Source organism: Lissotriton vulgaris, chromosome 2_1 (assembly GCF_964263255.1).
Source record: "Lissotriton vulgaris chromosome 2_1, aLisVul1.2, whole genome shotgun sequence".
Lineage (NCBI taxonomy): Eukaryota > Metazoa > Chordata > Amphibia > Caudata > Salamandridae > Lissotriton > Lissotriton vulgaris.
In genome coordinates this window covers 1755911611-1755928651 of record NC_141687.1, presented here as the reverse complement: position 1 = coordinate 1755928651, position 17041 = coordinate 1755911611, and the positions used below count along the sequence as shown (strand labels likewise).

Below are 17041 nucleotides of genomic sequence, written 5' to 3'. Positions count from 1 at the left end.
TCCAGGTTCCCAAACCCACTCGCAAAGGGCAATGCCCTATGGATGAACTGGTCGGGGATATTTGCTTACGCCTTTCCGCCTCACCCGCTCATTCTGTATGTGATTCAGAAACTCAGGCAAACATCCTCACACTAATTCTGTAGCTCCCACATGGGCCCCTTCAACCATGGTACACCACCCTGTTGGAGCGGTCAATAGTTCCACATCAAAAGGTACACCTCACTTCCAGTCTCCTCACACAGAACCATGGTGAAATCGGACATCCAAATCCCAAGGAACTAAATCTAGCGATCTGGCTTTTGAAGTCATAGAATTTGGTAATTTAAATTTACCACCAAAATGTATGACTATTCTAAAAAAAAAAGCAAGAAGGCCTTCCACCAGAGCTCACTATGCAGCAAAATGGAAACGTTTCTTTGTACTGCAATAACAAAATCACCCTTTAGATGCTTCCATACGAAAGATTATATGTTACCTGTTACATTTACAGTGAACAGGACTGGCGTATACTTCTATTTGTTTGCACCTTGCAGCAGTAGCTGCCTACTTACAAGATAGGCAACATCTGTCACTAGTTATAGTTCCAGTAATGAAATCTTTCATGGAAGGCTTAAAAAGAGTAATACCACCACAGATTCCTCCTGCCCCATTGTGGAATCTTATCATTGTCCTCACAAAGCTCATGGGTCCACCTTTTGAACCATTGCACAAGTGCCCTTTGCAATTCCTCTCATGGAAAGTTATTTTTCTCATTGCCATCACATCACTGAGGAGAGTTGGTGAACTACGTACATTAACTTTAGAGGCACCCTTCTGTCAACTACACAAAGACAGAATAGTTCTTCAACCTAATTCTGTAGCAGAACGCGCTCTTCACACTCTTGACGTTAAATGAGCTTTACTGTACTACATAGGATAAAAGACTTTCGCAAACTGTTTGTTTCATTTGCTGCACCTCACAAAGGCAATCCTATCTCTAAATCTGGTATTGCCAATGCATTCAAACGTGCTATACTAAAGCCAAAAGAAAGAACTTTAAGTATTCCCCCTAGAGCGCATCTCACTCGCAAAATAGGGCCTTCTGTGGACTTTTTAGGTAATATTCCGCTAGCTGACATATGTAAGGCAGCTACATTGTCTGCACCACACACATTTACCAAACACTATTGCATTGATGTGTTAGCACATTTTTTTTTGTAAAATCTTTTTATTGGCAGAGTAGGTATGAACGCTACACCGTGTTGTAGCATAATCATAAGACAAGTATTTCTGTAAGTTCTTATATTCATGTCAAATATCTCAATAGCAGTAACATTTTCTATTTTGTAATCCTACATCCCAGTTGTATACATTCTTAACTCCCCCCTCCCATGCCCTCCCTCACCCAGCACTCAGCTAGTTATTTTCGATGTACATATTACATGGCTACAACTAGCACAGTATTACCGCATGGTTCAATTCACCACGTACTTCATGGGGATGGCATTTTGTACAATAATTCTATCAGTTTCTACCTGTGCACCTAGGACCGTAGTCCTGTCGGTATGTGTGCCGTTATCAGCCGCTTAGGGGGTCGTATTAGCTCCCTTCCTGTTCCTACTCAATGGACAATTCTGATTCCGACTCAGGGTACGCACCAGCCTCAAAAGCCCCTAGTGTAGTATTCCATTCAAGGGAGGATAGGTTCTTCCTTATGCCTTTACGCTCCTCACGCTGTAGTGTCTCCCCCTCTGCTCTCCCCCATCGTATCACCTCTGTCCTCCACACTTCCGGGTTTGGCGGTCTGGCCGACTTCCAACGCATTGTTATTGTGCGTTTTGCTAGTAGTAGGGCCAGATCTGTGAATCGGGTGGAGACACTTTTTTTACGCTCTGTAGGTCCAAGTCCTAATACAGAGTAAGCCAAAGTGGCGTATGGTTTGGAGGGTGCCAGTTTAATCAGAGTGTTTTGTACCGTGTTCCAGTAATACCCCAGTTTCGGGCAGCCCATAACATGTGTATCAGACACGCATCCGCCGCGCTGCAGCGAGGGCAACTATCAGGGGTATTGGGGAACATTGTGTGTAAGCGGTGCGGTGTTAAATATGCTCTGTGGAGAACCATTAGCTGTATGAACTTAAATTTAGGGTTCCTTGACACTTTTTTGGGGGAATTTGAGGATACGCTCCCATTCTTTATCACTAAACGGCCTTCCCGCATCTTCCTCCCATTTAGTTCTAAGAGGCTGCAGTGAGGCCGCCCTTCCGGTCTATATTCCATTTGTGATCCATTTCATTAAATGACTGCCTTTGCCCATGAGGTATTGCATTGTCAGTAGTGGGTTTGTGGGAGGTTCCTCACTGTGTGGCGCCCATGTTCTAGCTATGTACCCATGCACCCGTGCATGTAAGAGGAATGTCCCCCCTGGGGCATAATGAGTCTCCCTAAAGTCCTCAAACGACATAACTTGGCCATCAGTAAATAGGTCCCCCATCTGTGATGTGTTAGCACATTAACAAGCTAATGTAGGCCAAGCATTGCTTAAAACACTTTTTCAAACCACTGCAACATCTACAGGTTAGCCACCGCTTTGGGAGTATACTGCTTTATAGTCTACGCAAAGCGTGTGCATCTACTGCAGACATGCCTCGAATTGATAATGTTACTTACGCAGTAAGCATCTGTTGACATGTAGATTCACATGCTCCCACCCGCCTCTCCGGCTAGCCATAGTTGTTGCAGTTCTTCATTATACATTTATACGCTTGGACATCTATATACTACACTTTCTTAATCCATTCTCACCCTCATTTGGGAAAACAATCTAACAATGGAGTTGATGCCCATGAGCACTATCACCGAAAGGAGGAGTCACCTTACCTCATGACTAGGAAAGACTTCGAAGAAAAACAACTTTCAAACATGTGGACCCAACACTAGAGTAGCAGGAGTATGCAAAGCATGTGAATCTACATACCAAGAACAGATGCTGACTGGGTAACATTATCCTTTTATGTGTAGGTAGCTCAGTTATAGTTATGCACATTCATTCTTTTCAAGTTTTCTAAAACCTAGAAATGTACATGTTATGCTCCTTATGGAGACAGAGTGAAACAAATGTCAGAAAACATATAGATAAGGGGAGCGAACCACAGAGGTAGACTCACTCCACTTTATCCAGAAACATAACCAAGCGCACCTACAAGTTTACACATTTTTCTATCATTTGGACTTGCATTTAGTTCACAGATTCATTCTGGCATGCAGACTAATTCATATTGGAGGACACAAAATAATGTACTGAATATTTAAATGCATAAAACTACTATTAGGGCTTCATGTATCATGGCGAGCTCCTATTTTGTCCATGAGGTGGTTTAAAACACTGCTTGCATCCTTTGCAGAGTGGTGTGGCATGACAGGTTATGTATTGTTTTTTTGTTTTTGTCCTAAATCATCTACATTTTTTCAGGAGAGCTTTGACTGCTCCAACCCGTGAACATGTGGGACCAGCTGCAGCCACGTCAGCAGCTGTACCAGACCTTCTGGGAAGCATCTTGTCCGATCAGAGCCGGCTCATGATGAACAGCTCAGACATAGTCATTAATAGAGATGGATCTTTGCTGGCAAAGAAATCAGGTGAGACAGCTATTCTAGGCAGCAGCTGATGGTTCACATAGGGTTATAACCAGTGACTGCATGCATGGGGTACTGATGTCAAATGTCAGCAAAGGTTGTATAAAGCTCCAGATTAATCTGATATGTCGTCAAGTGTTTGGTGAAAGGGGTGCTGAGTAAATGCTGTGCATATTTTTCTGAAGTTGGTTTGTTTATACATTCTGTTGGCAGCTAGGATAAAAGGACTCGTTAAGTTTATTGAAAATAAATAATAGGGTTAGTATGCTGTTCAGTCACCTACAGTTTGGGCTCCATATTGGAAATGTTTATAGGTGCAATTACAGGTACTAGCTCAAGCCACTGGTTTTGAAGTTCAGGTTGGGCACCTCAGCTTTGTTGTCTGTCATAATTTGGTTTTGGAATCTGTTTGCTGCTGTCTGCTTCCATATGTACTGAGAGTGGTTTGCTTTCAATATGCAGAGTCCTATTTGAACACAGTTAGCAGGCATGTAGCATCCCAATAAGTCAACATGGAAACCTCATAAAGGCCTCTTTGCTTAGTGCAAATGGTTTCACAAAATAACTTGAATGAGTCCTTAAATTCAAAAGTGATCATGTGCTTAACACTGTCTCCTCAAACCCATCTGGTTTCAGTTATGTCAGGAATTTGTTGCATTTTCAAACTTGTCAACAAAATAAAATGTAGGTAATTCTTCCGTTTCATGCTAAAGAAATCCTTGTTTGGACTGTGCATTATTGTTTAGACTGTGCAATAAAAAATGGGATATCATACCATAGATGTGCCACAGTTAGACTTTTTAATAGAACGTGAGTGCTTAATACACTGTTTGACTGTGGAACTGCTTGTAAAATGGAGCGGTACAATAAAAAAGAAATTGCCTTACTTTTTACAAAAGATATAGTCCTTGGGCCATGTTCCCATTGAACATTCAATCCTGCTACTGTTTCTGTCTTTTTTTTTTGATAGTCCAGGCATGTCAGATGGGAAGTCCGACTTTCAGTCATGTGCGCTCAATTCAACAAAATGTCAGGGGTAGCGGAAGTGACCCCTCACACACCCTTTAATCTTAATTGTATCACAGCAAGTGGGGTCATATTACCTTTGACCCCAAATGACCCTAGAAAGTGGTGTCATACGACCTTAACACTGAAGACCTCGCTAATTGACATCGCTGAAGTTCTGTAATAATGGCATGATTAGCAACACAGAAAAGAAAACAATTACCATTTTAGAAACCACCTATGTTAGAGTGCTGACATGATCTTTGATAATGGTGAGATGTAATACTCTAATATTAGTGAGCCAGACATCTTCTAGGTGGATCGGAGGGGTCCTCCCACCGAGAGCATTTTTAACTAGTTTATTAAAAACACGATTTTCGTATAAATTGGCTAAAAAAATCATAGGTTCTGGAAGAGCATTCCTTCATCTAACAGTTCGCTCAGTTGTTTTCAGAATGTGCTATGGATGCCCCCTTATGTCAAAAATCACCTCCATTATGCGGCGGCAGTAGCAAGCATAACACCACTTTTTCACTGACACTTAAATTCACTCACATTCTTCTTACATCATTTATTCTCACTTGCACTCATGTATTCTCACTCACTATCTTGTGCTCTCACTCATTCTTACTTTGTATCAATCATACTTACTCACTTGCAGTCATTCTCATTCCTACTCCCTTATTTTCACACATTCTTACTCTCATTCACACTCACTCCAGCTCTCACCCACTCGCACTTTCTAGCTGACGTGCACTCACTCATATTTCCAGTCATTTTGAGTCACTCCTACTCAATGCCATTTAATTTCATTTATCGTCATACGCTACCTATCTCTGATTTTCACTCACGCACACACACACACACACAGGCTCACACTTAATGAAATGAGCTCACAAGCACATGCTCTCTTGCACACAGACATACCCACCCACAAGCAAGTACACTACATATATTTCAAAAGGTTTACTTACATCTGCGCCTGAAGGTCTTGTTCTAAATCCTGGTGCACCATTTGTATTACACTAACAGTGAATAATAAACTTTTATTTACTATTAGTGTAACAAAAAATGGGCAGAGCATCAGGGTTACCTGCCTCTGTCTTTTTCGTGCTGATTTTGCTACCTCTGAGAGCTGGGGTTGCAATAACAATGCCATGGATCGAAAGGGGCAAACCAGGAGTCGCATCTGCAACCCCTAAATGACATCAGTGTTCCCAGCTGGTTGTATGTACAGGATACTATTCTAGCAATTATTGAAACCGAGGCTTTCCTGTTTTCAGTGTTTCTATGAATTTAAGTGGGTATAATCCAATCTTGTACCAACTTTTCGAAAAACAGACTAATCCATGTTTATAAATTACTGCAAACAATACTTTGTTAGTGTTAACAAAATACGTTTTAAGACAACAGTTGTATTACAGAAGGACCATCTCTCATGTGAGATGTGCATGTAAGTTTTACATTTTTTGTAACATTTGTCTTATATATATGCGCCTATGAAATGACATGATGACTTTTTTTATTTACCATTAAATAAAAAAAGTCATCATGTCATTTCATAGGGTCATATATGCAATGGTAGTGTCAGGTAAAGGTGCCTACAACGTATATATTTGAAAAAAGATATTCAGGTAGAATCTCGAATTATTTTTTAAACGTCTGGTCATGACGTAAGGAAACCAATTCAAAGCAAACTAATATCGGTTCTGTAAGCTAAGAAATAAATCAGCGCTACTGGGAGTATTTATATATTTTTCAATCATAAAAACAGTGGTTTCATTAGGTGTTCAAACATAAGAACATACTTCAACAACATTGATAACAGAACAGAAAAGAAATTCTAGACCGTTAGCTTATTCTAGTTGTTAATGTACGGAATGTCCTAGGCATAGGGACAAACATCTCCCAGATTTTAATCTCAACAGAGACTAATAGGAAATGGGTTTGTGTCGATTTTTCTGTCGCAACCAAGATGAATCTATGAAACCCTCATCAGGACAGGATATATTTCAATGAAGATCCAAGACCCCTTAGGGCAAAGGTCAAATTAATTTTAAGGAGTGACCAAGCAGCAGTGCTCCATGTTGGTACAGTAACGTGCAGAGAGAGCGATAAGGAGGCAGTGTGGGAGGAGAAGTCAGAGGGTGGCTGGGAGCGGTGAGGGGTGGGAGGAAGAAGCAGGAGATGCTGTCCATTCGGGTACTAAACCATAAATGGCTGACAAACATGTATAAAGCAAAATAGGTGTTCATCATGACTACTTGTAGATCACATGCCGTTTATACTCTTGCCTTTTATTTTTGCGCTTGGAACTCTACAAGTTGTTTTTCTTGGAAGGAGTTTCGGTTTCTCATAGACTCAGGGTTCATTCCCTGAAACCCACAGTGCACTGAGAAACAGAGTCCACTTACATTCTTTTTATTGCCATTCGGCTCAATTGTGCTTCTACTAAATCGTTGTTTCTCTGCATCAATTCTTCATTTTAATTCCAGAGAAACGGGGACGGATATTTTCCGATTTACTCTCCTCCACACTACACTGTTTAATGCATTCTGTGCATTCAGATCCAGAAAACACTGCGCACCATTGGCTTATGCAGTAATAGCAAGGGTGGCTGCCTGTCACCACATCCAGCTGCACACGAAGAAAAAAGTGAATGACTTTCAGATAAGACAATGGTTATGGGTCTGATTTAGATCTTCGCTGACGGGTTACTCCGTCACGACGGTGACTGATATCCCATCCGGCGAACTATAAATCCCATAGGATATAATGGGATTTATATTTCTCCAGACAAGATATTTGTCACCGTTGTTCCCTAGTAACCTGTCCGCCAAGATCTAAATCAGGCCCTAAGTGTGCAATGCAAAACTTCTAGGACCCTGTTTTGGTCAGACTGGTAATATTCAGCTCCACAGGACTCCATTTACTTCAAAAATCATGTGCCGCATGGGTTTCTCGTGGTCCATGCTCTTAGGAAAAGGCCACAGATGCAGGGATCAGAATATACTCTCCCCATCGGATCAAGACATTTTTTAAATGGGGCTGCTGCTAAAAACTGCTGTATGTTATGCAGCTATGTATTACAAATTCAGTGGCTTTGCACTCGAGATACAACAGATATCGATAGGTGGAGATCATGGACTTAATACAACATCTAAGCATGTGGAAAAAAAAAAAAACTAAGTGCAGTGCTACCATTAAGAGTACCTCTTGCTGGGAGTTTGTCATTACGAACGCCACAGCACCATAATGGCTACAAACTTCTCAGCCCAGTAAACTCACACTGATGCCATTGTGGGATTTAATGTAAAATGCACAGCAGAGGGCATCTTAGAGATGCCCCCTGAAACTCGACCAACTACTAGGGACCTGACTGAGTAGCTGCCTAGGCTTCCACCACCAGACATGTTTCTGGACCCCTGGGTCGAGAGCTGCTGCTTTCGGGGGGCCTGAAAGAATGCACATCCTGGGACGAGGTGCCAAGCCTTCTCCCCCAAGGATGGGCAGGGTTCACGAAGGAGAAGCTTCAAAGGCATACTGCCTTTGTGAGCTGCCCCAGACCATTTGCTGCATTCAGCAACTGGTCCCCACTGGTTCTACCCCCCCCCCTTGGGGGGGAGAACTGGCGGGAAAAACAAGTGAGGAAGAGAGATGTGCCCACCTCTGCCAACTCCACCTAAGGTGGGGGAGGCGAGGTGAAGCACAACCTCGAGTCCCTGCCATCTTTAGGATGGGGAGACCCAGTCAACCAGGGACAGGATCCTGCCCGCCCTCCCACTAGAGAGTGGCAGAATAGGGGGTGAACCCACCCCAGGGAAGGGACCCATTGGTCACTGCCCTTCACCTATTCGTAATGCCTCTAAATGTGTTTAGGGTCATCCTGAACCTTCCTTCCTCAGATCCAGAACCACAGGAAAAGAAGATAAGAAGGACGAAAAGCTGTGCAGAGCTAACAAGAGGACGACGCCCACTGACTTGGCCCTAGCCCTACAGGCCTGTCTCCCCTCGATCCTGCTCCTGCGAAAACCTGGTGTCCTGCAGCCAGCAACCTCTAAACCCCGTAGGACCTGCCTTCCTTCTCTTCAGAGACTGAATCTCCTGTGAACACCGGACTTGTTCAAACTGCAGCTTCTGATGCCAGCCAGAGTCTGCGAATCTAGCTCACTCTGCGCCCGCCGAACCCGGCCTGAGCTCGGGTGGAAAAACACCACGATGAGGTCCCCCGGCGATCCTGACCCGAGATCCGGCGACCCCTGACCTGCCTCAAGCCTCCAGACGACGCCTGCAGCCTCAATCCAGAGCCCTCCCCCCTACCGCAACCAGAGCAGGTAAGAAAATACGACGTCCCAAGGCACCCCTGCACCCGACGCCCCATAGCCTTGTGTGCCCAAACCAACGGTGCCTAACCAACCCTCAACATCCCAACTTACCCCTCAAAGTGGTGGTCGCACCTGGAAGATCCTCATCCCCGAGCCTGCAGTGTTACTTTGTTCCGGAGGTTCTCCATTGGAAACAGCAGGGCACCAACCTCAAAACGGAGCCCAGCCACCCTAATGCCGCTGAGGGTTCACCTTTTGGTGCTACTTTCGTCCCCAACTTGCCCTGATCTAAACCCTAGGAGCTTTGCTCCCACAACCCCGTGGCCTTCTTGCCAGCAGCCACCAACCGGAGACTCCCTATCCCCGATAGGATAACATTGGGCTTCAACATTTTGCACCCTGTCGCCCTAGTGCTGCTGAGGGTGCAGCAACAGTGCATCACTGACCCGGGGAGGCCCCAGAACCTCACTCCCACAGTTGTTTACTTACCTGCAAACCGATAACCTGTTTTTCCTCCATAGGATAACACTGACCAATTATCCTCCAAAAAACAACTGTGTGGCGGTTTGAAAACTAAAGATATTCTTTAAAAATCGTACAAATAACCAAAATGTGTTTTCTTACCTGTTTGCAGGACATGTCCCGGTGCTGAATCTAGGCATCCAGCACTGAGTTAGAAAAAGTAATGTAAAAGTAACTTACCTGCAATTTTTTGACAAAGCCTATTCGTTTCAATGTATGGCTCCAAAAAGTTTCTAAGTGTGGAGTTTTGAAATCTGAAAATATTCTTTAAAAATCACACGAATAACAAATACGCATTTACTCACCTGTTTACAGGAAATGTCCCAGTGCTGAATCTAGGCATCCAACACTGAGTTAGAAAAAGTAACGTATAAGTAACTTACCTGCAATTTATTGAAAAAGCCTATTCATTCCAATGTACTGTATTTGCCAAGTGTTGCATACTACTCCTCCCCTGTAAATCAAACAAAGTACAATTTGTATTGCATTTTCAAACTATTCTATATCCAGTAACTTATTACTGAAAGTATTTAATTCTTACCTGTACCAGGCTCCCTTGGTTCTAAAAATAAACAGTATATTTTTATACAAAAACAATTGGCCTAGAGTTCAGTTCTTCAGTGTGTGAATTAATTTGCGGACTAAGTGTGTACCTCAAATACTTAACACTGTCCTCTGATACAGCCTTACTGCTCGACCAAGCTGCCACTATTAGAGAGTAAGATTCTATCTAACTTTAACCTCTGCCTACCTTTGGGGACACTTGTACTCTATACACACTATACCTCATTTTGGTGTACTATATATAGAGCCAGTTTCTTACAACCCTGACCTCCCAACACTTTTTGTGGAAGGACTGTGGTTATACCTTCCTCATTTGGAGGAAATAACCTTGGCTCAGTGGATGTGATCTACCAGTTCTCAGAGGTATTGCTTGGGGTTTCACACCATCCTTCCAGATCTGCTGGATTTATTGGAAGGAGTGCAAGCATTTTACATGAAGACGCTATTGTAATATTGACACTACATTAACACATCAATGAGGACAAGGAGTTTACCCCATATTCTTCCTCATTCCTAAAAACGACATTAAGGGCAGTTGTATACTTGAGCCCTCAACCATTATCTAATGTCTTGTCACTTCAAATGATCACTCTGCAAAATGTCATCCCACTCCTGACTACGGGTAAACTACATGACATCCATTGACTTGAAAGATGTATACATTCACATTCATCAAACACATTGACCGTGCCTGAGGTTTGTGGTCAGTGGAGGTAATTATCAATGTAAAGTGCTAACATTTGGAGTAGCAAGAGCTCAAAGAGTTTACCAAATGTCAGGCATAATTGTCAGCGCACTTGTCGCACAGTCATATTCATGTTTTCCTTTATTTAGACTATTAGCTGGTAAAGGGAATGAATCGGGTGAAATTTCTGATAGATACTTCTAACCTCAAATTCTGGAAGCTATAAACACCATTGTTCTTGCCCGCCAGGTGGCTTTGGTGATTTGGTTGGAATGGTTTAAAGATAGTTATGGTGCGTTCCATAGGCCTTTCTAACCCTGCAAGACAATATCCTCCCTAGTTTCGCTTCTTTTGAGGCCACTCCAGAGGATTGTCATACCGACCATGCCAACGGCCGTAACTCCCACAAAAGGCACCCCAGTCCTTTTAGGGTCAGGGCGGGCATCAAGCAGACCGCACCCAGGCCAACAAGAGCATCAAACTTCCCCTTCCCCTCCTGCATCAGCCTCCAAGCCGCTTTAATTTGGCTGTAGTAACCACCTTGTGATGGGGAGAATCTTAAATTTCCTCCAAGCTTGATAAATAGAACATCCGACAATGGGTCCTCCAGATTGTCTAATTCAATGTCTTGCAAGGAATGTGCCCGTATGAAGCCACAGGTGATCCTGGAATGAGAAGCCAAGCTGTATATCGCCGAACACCAAAAGAAGCTTTGAAAGTCACACTCGAAATGGATGGCATGGACCAGTTTCTGTTCCTGCAACAGGTTATCATTTAACCTGGTGAGTCGAACTCTAAATGGAAGCACAAGAAGGCCAAGCGGGATTTGTTTGTCCAGCAACCCTCAACCTGAGGACATGCGAGCACAATACGATGCCTTGCGGTCTCACTTTCGATTCACTTCAGAAGAGCCAATTACGTAACTAATTCTGATGCACCCAGAGCTTCAGAGTTATTTGTCGACCTCCCAGCAGACTGAGGCCTTCAAAGAGGCCATGTTGTGAATTTTCTACACCCTTCCAGCTCCCTCTGGCACACCTTTGAGTCCCAAGGATTCAAAGAGACCCATTCAAGATGCTGCTGGCAGGTTTTCAGTCAGCGCCATCTGTGCCTCCAGAACTCATCTCTGGTTCAGCTCTGAAACTGGAGCCGACTTCCATTCTGGCACCAGAATTCATGCCAGTCCCTGTGACATTGATGCCACTGGAGGTGACTCTGTCGTTTGTCACTAGGACTCGTAATTGAATCCATCTCTTCCCAGTTCATTCTGACTCAAACATGAGCATTAACTTTGTGCATTGTGTGATTGACAACATATAGGATATGCAGCTTCATTATCATGTGAATTGATTGCACAAAGTAGAAAGCTCATGTGATCAGTGGACGTATAAGTGAAGCTACAATGAGACACATACACTAAGTTTGCCCTGAAGAAGTTCCATATTGTTGCATATGAAGGAAATGTGTTGGCTGTTACATCTTATTTGATGAAGAATAAAGAGATACCCTAAATCACACCTTGGACTAAGTGTCAATCTGTTCTACTCTAGTGTGTGCCCTTCTTAAATTGGAAACATGGATTGTACCTGCACAAGGTTGTAGTGGTATTTGTAGCAGCTGAATACTTGGAGACGGAGCACCTGAGGACTAAATTCACTTCCCATGACACTGGGTTGGTTTCTTCCCTGAACCACTAACAGAAGAGAATGCCTCCTTCACTGTAGTGATGAGACATACGGCTGGGTTATGGACTTACAATTGCCCACTAGGGATGCTAAAACCAGTGTCCTAACAGAAGTTTTGCAACCGGGACAAATTTGATCTGAACCACTACTCCCATTTAATGAGACCCTGACTGACACCCGAACAGGCTCCTGGTCTAAGCACTGTATCTATCCTCCACAGAAGAGTCAGGTTGACAGACGCCACAGGCCAGCTCCAGTGAACCCTGATTTTGATGCAGCACCCTACACCTGAAAGTATAGTAGTTCAAGCTAATTCCTCAAGATGACTCCCGACTGACTTGAAATGTCTTTAATCTTTTGGAAAGCGAATGTTTTTCTATGCCAGTCCAACTGCTTGCTGTGAAGATATACCCAAGCTTTTTTGAACATGTTTTGGAGATAGTGTAGGCGGTCCCCTAAAAATGTTTGGCCAATTTTGCTCAAACCATCCAAGATAGTCAGGCCTCCTCCAAGAATATGCTACGCTTTGGACTGGACACTAATGATGTCTTGGGCAGAGCATTTGACACTAGTGTGGTGGCATGCTTCAATGAGATCCACTGGCTTCTCTGGGGATAAGTCTCTTTGATGGATGTGCCGTTCAGTGTGTCTCGCCTGTTCGCGAGAAGGTGATTTGGTATTGGAATGGTTTAAAGATAGTTATGGTGCGTTCCATAGGCCTTTCTAACCCTGCAAGACAATATCCTCCCTAGTTTCGCTTCTTTTGAGGCCACTCCAGAGGATTGTCATACCGACCATGCCAACGGCCATAACTCCCACAAAAGGCACCCCAGTCCTTTTAGGGTCAGGGCGGGCATCAAGCAGACCGCACCCAGGCCAACAAGAGCATCAAACTTCCCCTTCCCCTCCTGCATCAGCCTCCAAGCCGCTTTAATTTGGCTGTAGTAACCACCTTGTGATGGGGAGAATCTTATATATCCTCCAAGCTTGATGAATAGAACATCCGACAATGGGTCCTCCAGATTGTCTAACTCAATGTCTTGCAAGGAATGTGCCCGTATGAAGCCACAGGTGATCCTGGAATGAGAAGCCAAGCTGTATATCGCCGAACACCAAAAGAAGCTTTGAAAGTCACACTCGAAATGGATGGCATGGACCAGTTTCTGTTCCTGCAACAGGTTATCATTTAACCTGGTGAGTCGAACTCTAAATGGAAGCACAAGAAGGCCAAGCGGGAATTGTTTGTCCAGCAACCCTCAACCTGAGGACATGCGAGCACAATACGATGCCTTGCGGTCTCACTTTCGATTCACTTCAGAAGAGCCAATTACGTAACTAATTCTGATGCACCCAGAGCTTCAGAGTTATTTGTCGACCTCCCAGCAGACTGAGGCCTTCAAAGAGGCCATGCTGTGAATTTTCTACACCCTTCCAGCTCCCTCTGGCACACCTGTGAGTCCCAAGGATTCAAAGAGACCCATTCAAGATGCTGCTGGCAGGTTTTCAGTCAGCGCCATCTGTGCCTCCAGAACTCATCTCTGGTTCAGCTATGCCCTGCCATTCCTTTCAGACTCACCACACCTCACACCCACAACAGTACATTTCTCGGAGGAGCACTTATCCATCTTGCTTAAAGAAGTGCAGGCTATTTTTGTCAAATGACCCATAGAGAGGGTCCCGGCGCAGGTAATAGAACTGCCTTTTAGTCCTGCTATTCCCTTATGCTGAAAAGGACCGAGATCTTTCTTGTCTTAGATCTCCGCTCTCTTAATGCTTTCTTGTGCTTGTGCAAATTCAAGATGCTCTGGTTTCTCCAGGTTCTATCTGACTTGGATCCAGGTGAATGTATTATGGCTTTAAACCTACAAGACTCTTACTTTCATGTTCCCATCCTGCAGTCCCACAGACGCTACTGGTGGTTCAAAGAGCATTTTCAATTTGTTCTCCCCTCCAGCCACCCTAGAGCCCCTCAGGTGTTCATGAAAGTGATGGCAGTGGTCGCAACATGCCTTTGATGTTTGAGGGTTCCAGTTTCCTTACCTTGAACATGGTCTGTTAAAGGTGGGCTCCCCACAGTCTTGGACCACCTCCAAACAATAGCTAACCTTCTGACATCATTTGGGCTCACAATCAACACACCAAAGTCACACCTGACTCATTCGCTGAGACTCCTTTAAATTAGAGCCAGCGTGGATGTGGTGCAGTTTCCGGCCTTTGCTCCACCATGACAAGTCCAAGGCGTTCAACTATGATCCCGCTGTTTTTAGCCTCAGTCCCGAGTCTTGGTGAGAGTGGCTCTGACGCTTTGGGCCTCTTTGCATCCTGCTTGTCGAGTATGCAAGATGACATATTCAGGCTCTGCAGTGAAATCTGAAGTCTCAGTGGGCCCAGCACAGGGGAATCTTTTGTATTCCATCTAGGTTTTGGAGGAGACTGTAAAAGACCTTCAATGGTGGCTCAACCGCGGTTGAATCAGCAGCGGACTGTTCTGCCATCCAGATGCAGATGATGGTGATAGATACATTGCTACCTTGATTGGGGTTTGGGGGACGTCATCTGGGAGAGGTGGAGATCAGATGACTCTGATCTCTGATTGAGAACCATCTTCATTAACCTGTTGGCGCTTATTCAGGTGCTCACGGACAATACCACAGCCATGTGGTAATGTGTAAGAAAGTGCCCTTTTTGCTATGATCACCCCCACCTTTTGCCTGGGTTCTTGCTAACTGGGACCCAGTGCCAGATCTCTTTCCATAAAACTGTGCAATTATTTCACCAATTGGCCATACCTTTAGCGCCCCTGTAAGTTCATAATAAATGGTACCTAGGGAAGGAGACTAAACAATGTCCCCAAGGGATGCAGCATGTATCGTGCCACCCTAAGGGGCCCCTCACCAAACTCATTTAGACTGTCATTGCAGACTGTGTGTCTTGGTGCAGACAAAAGTGAAAACACAGCATGGCACACAGCCCTGTGTCTCAAAATGGATGGTGCGAGACGTGCTGTCACAACCTAACCTGTGTGCCGTGCCTGCAGACACTGCATGCAGTATAGGTAAGTCACCCTTACAGCAGACCTTACTACCCTATGGCAGGGTGTGGACATATCTGCATGAGCAGATATGTCCATGTGCTGGCCCATTCAATTACTGCCAGTGCAAGTGAACAGGGACCAGGGAAACAATTTTAAGTACATGTGCTGGGCACTGGTCAAATGCGAGTTCCACAGCTACATGGTGGCTTTACTGAAACAAAAGATGTTTGGTATCAAACGCCTTGCATTAATAAACCCACTTAATCCAGTGGTGGGATGTTTGGAGGATTGGTGGTAAGCTCCAGGCAATACCCATTAATGCCGATCACCCATCTGTCAGTTGTTATGGATTGTCAAACGGGGAGAAATTGTTGAATTCTTTCCCCAACAGGTGTTATGTGATCGGGCGGTTGGAGTGGGGGAGTGTGGACAAGTCATTGTTAGGGGAAGGAGTGTTATGCGGTGTGGCAGCTTTACTCCTACCCTTTGGATTGTTTCCTCTATACCCTTTTCTCTTTAGAAACCTCTAAAGGAAGAGAATTGGGTGTTGCTTTTATAAGTGGAAGCATTTGGGTCTGAAAAAGATGTTTCAGACCCTGCTCTGTAAAAGGAGTGACGAAAGAAGCCTTTATTTGATGGAGAATGGAGCTCTCCCATGGACTTTGCCACTTAGGTAGCTTCCTTCATTTTTTTTAGGGATTGGGCAACTACAGGAACAAACAGGTGTTTGTCAAAGGGGGTATTTAAGATGGACTACTGGACCTCTGGCTTAAACCCTGAAATCCTAAGCCATGCATTCCTTCTATGGAAAATGCTGGTATTGATCTCCTTAGCTGTGATGTCAGCTGCATCTAGAGCACATCTGATTGAGGAGTTAGAGATTAGTTTTCCTTCTTTAACTAACTGTTGTGCATTGTCTTGGTGTTCTTCTGGAAGATATTTGAGCAGCTGTTCCATTTCATCCCAGTGTGCCCTGTCGTAACTGGCTAGTTAGTCCTGTGTGATTACGATGCGTCAGTGGTTAGCGGATTGAACAGCCACTCATTATCCTGATGCATCACTGAGCTTAGATTCTTCGTCTGGGCAGGTTTAGAAATTGGCTCTTAAGCTAGCATTGGACACTACTACGGAGTCGAGAGGTAATTGTCCCTTGATAAAAACTGGAACTTATGGTGAGGGTTTGTATTTTTTATCTACTCTTGGAGTTAAAATACGTGCCCATACATGGTCTTTAAAGATATCCTCTGCATGCCTCATCATGCCTTTAAGCAGAGGGAGTGATTGACTGGACCTGTGTGTGGACTCAAGTGTCTCAAATAAAAGTATTCTTCTAAGGACTCTTTATGTAATGCCACGCCATGATACTCTGCTGCTCTAGCAGTGAGTTGTTGATAAGCCATATTGTCGTCTGGAGGTAATGGCTTTGCAGTATTAACAACTGGGTCATCCTCCCCTGGAGGGTCAATGGTGTAGTTGTTCCATGGGTCTACAGGCAAAAGAGTGTCCTCATCAATATAATCCCCATCTTGATATGTATATGGAGATCCCCAAGGTTTTATATGTACTTGATCCTCAATTATTAAGTGTGGAGAAGATGGTGGTAATGA

At 44.1% G+C, this 17041-nt stretch overlaps 1 protein-coding gene across 2 annotated transcripts in view; it reads left to right on the top strand.

Moving 5' to 3' along the window:
- The window catches only part of PHRF1 (PHD and ring finger domains 1), a 557508-nt gene that overhangs the window by 354938 nt on the left and 185529 nt on the right, over positions 1-17041 (top strand). For both annotated transcript variants that reach the window (XM_086957804.1, XM_086957803.1), the window contains exon 13: positions 3451-3617. In XM_086957804.1, coding sequence (XP_086813930.1) covers positions 3451-3617 — 167 coding nt within the window. The remainder of the gene's footprint in view (positions 1-3450; positions 3618-17041) is intronic.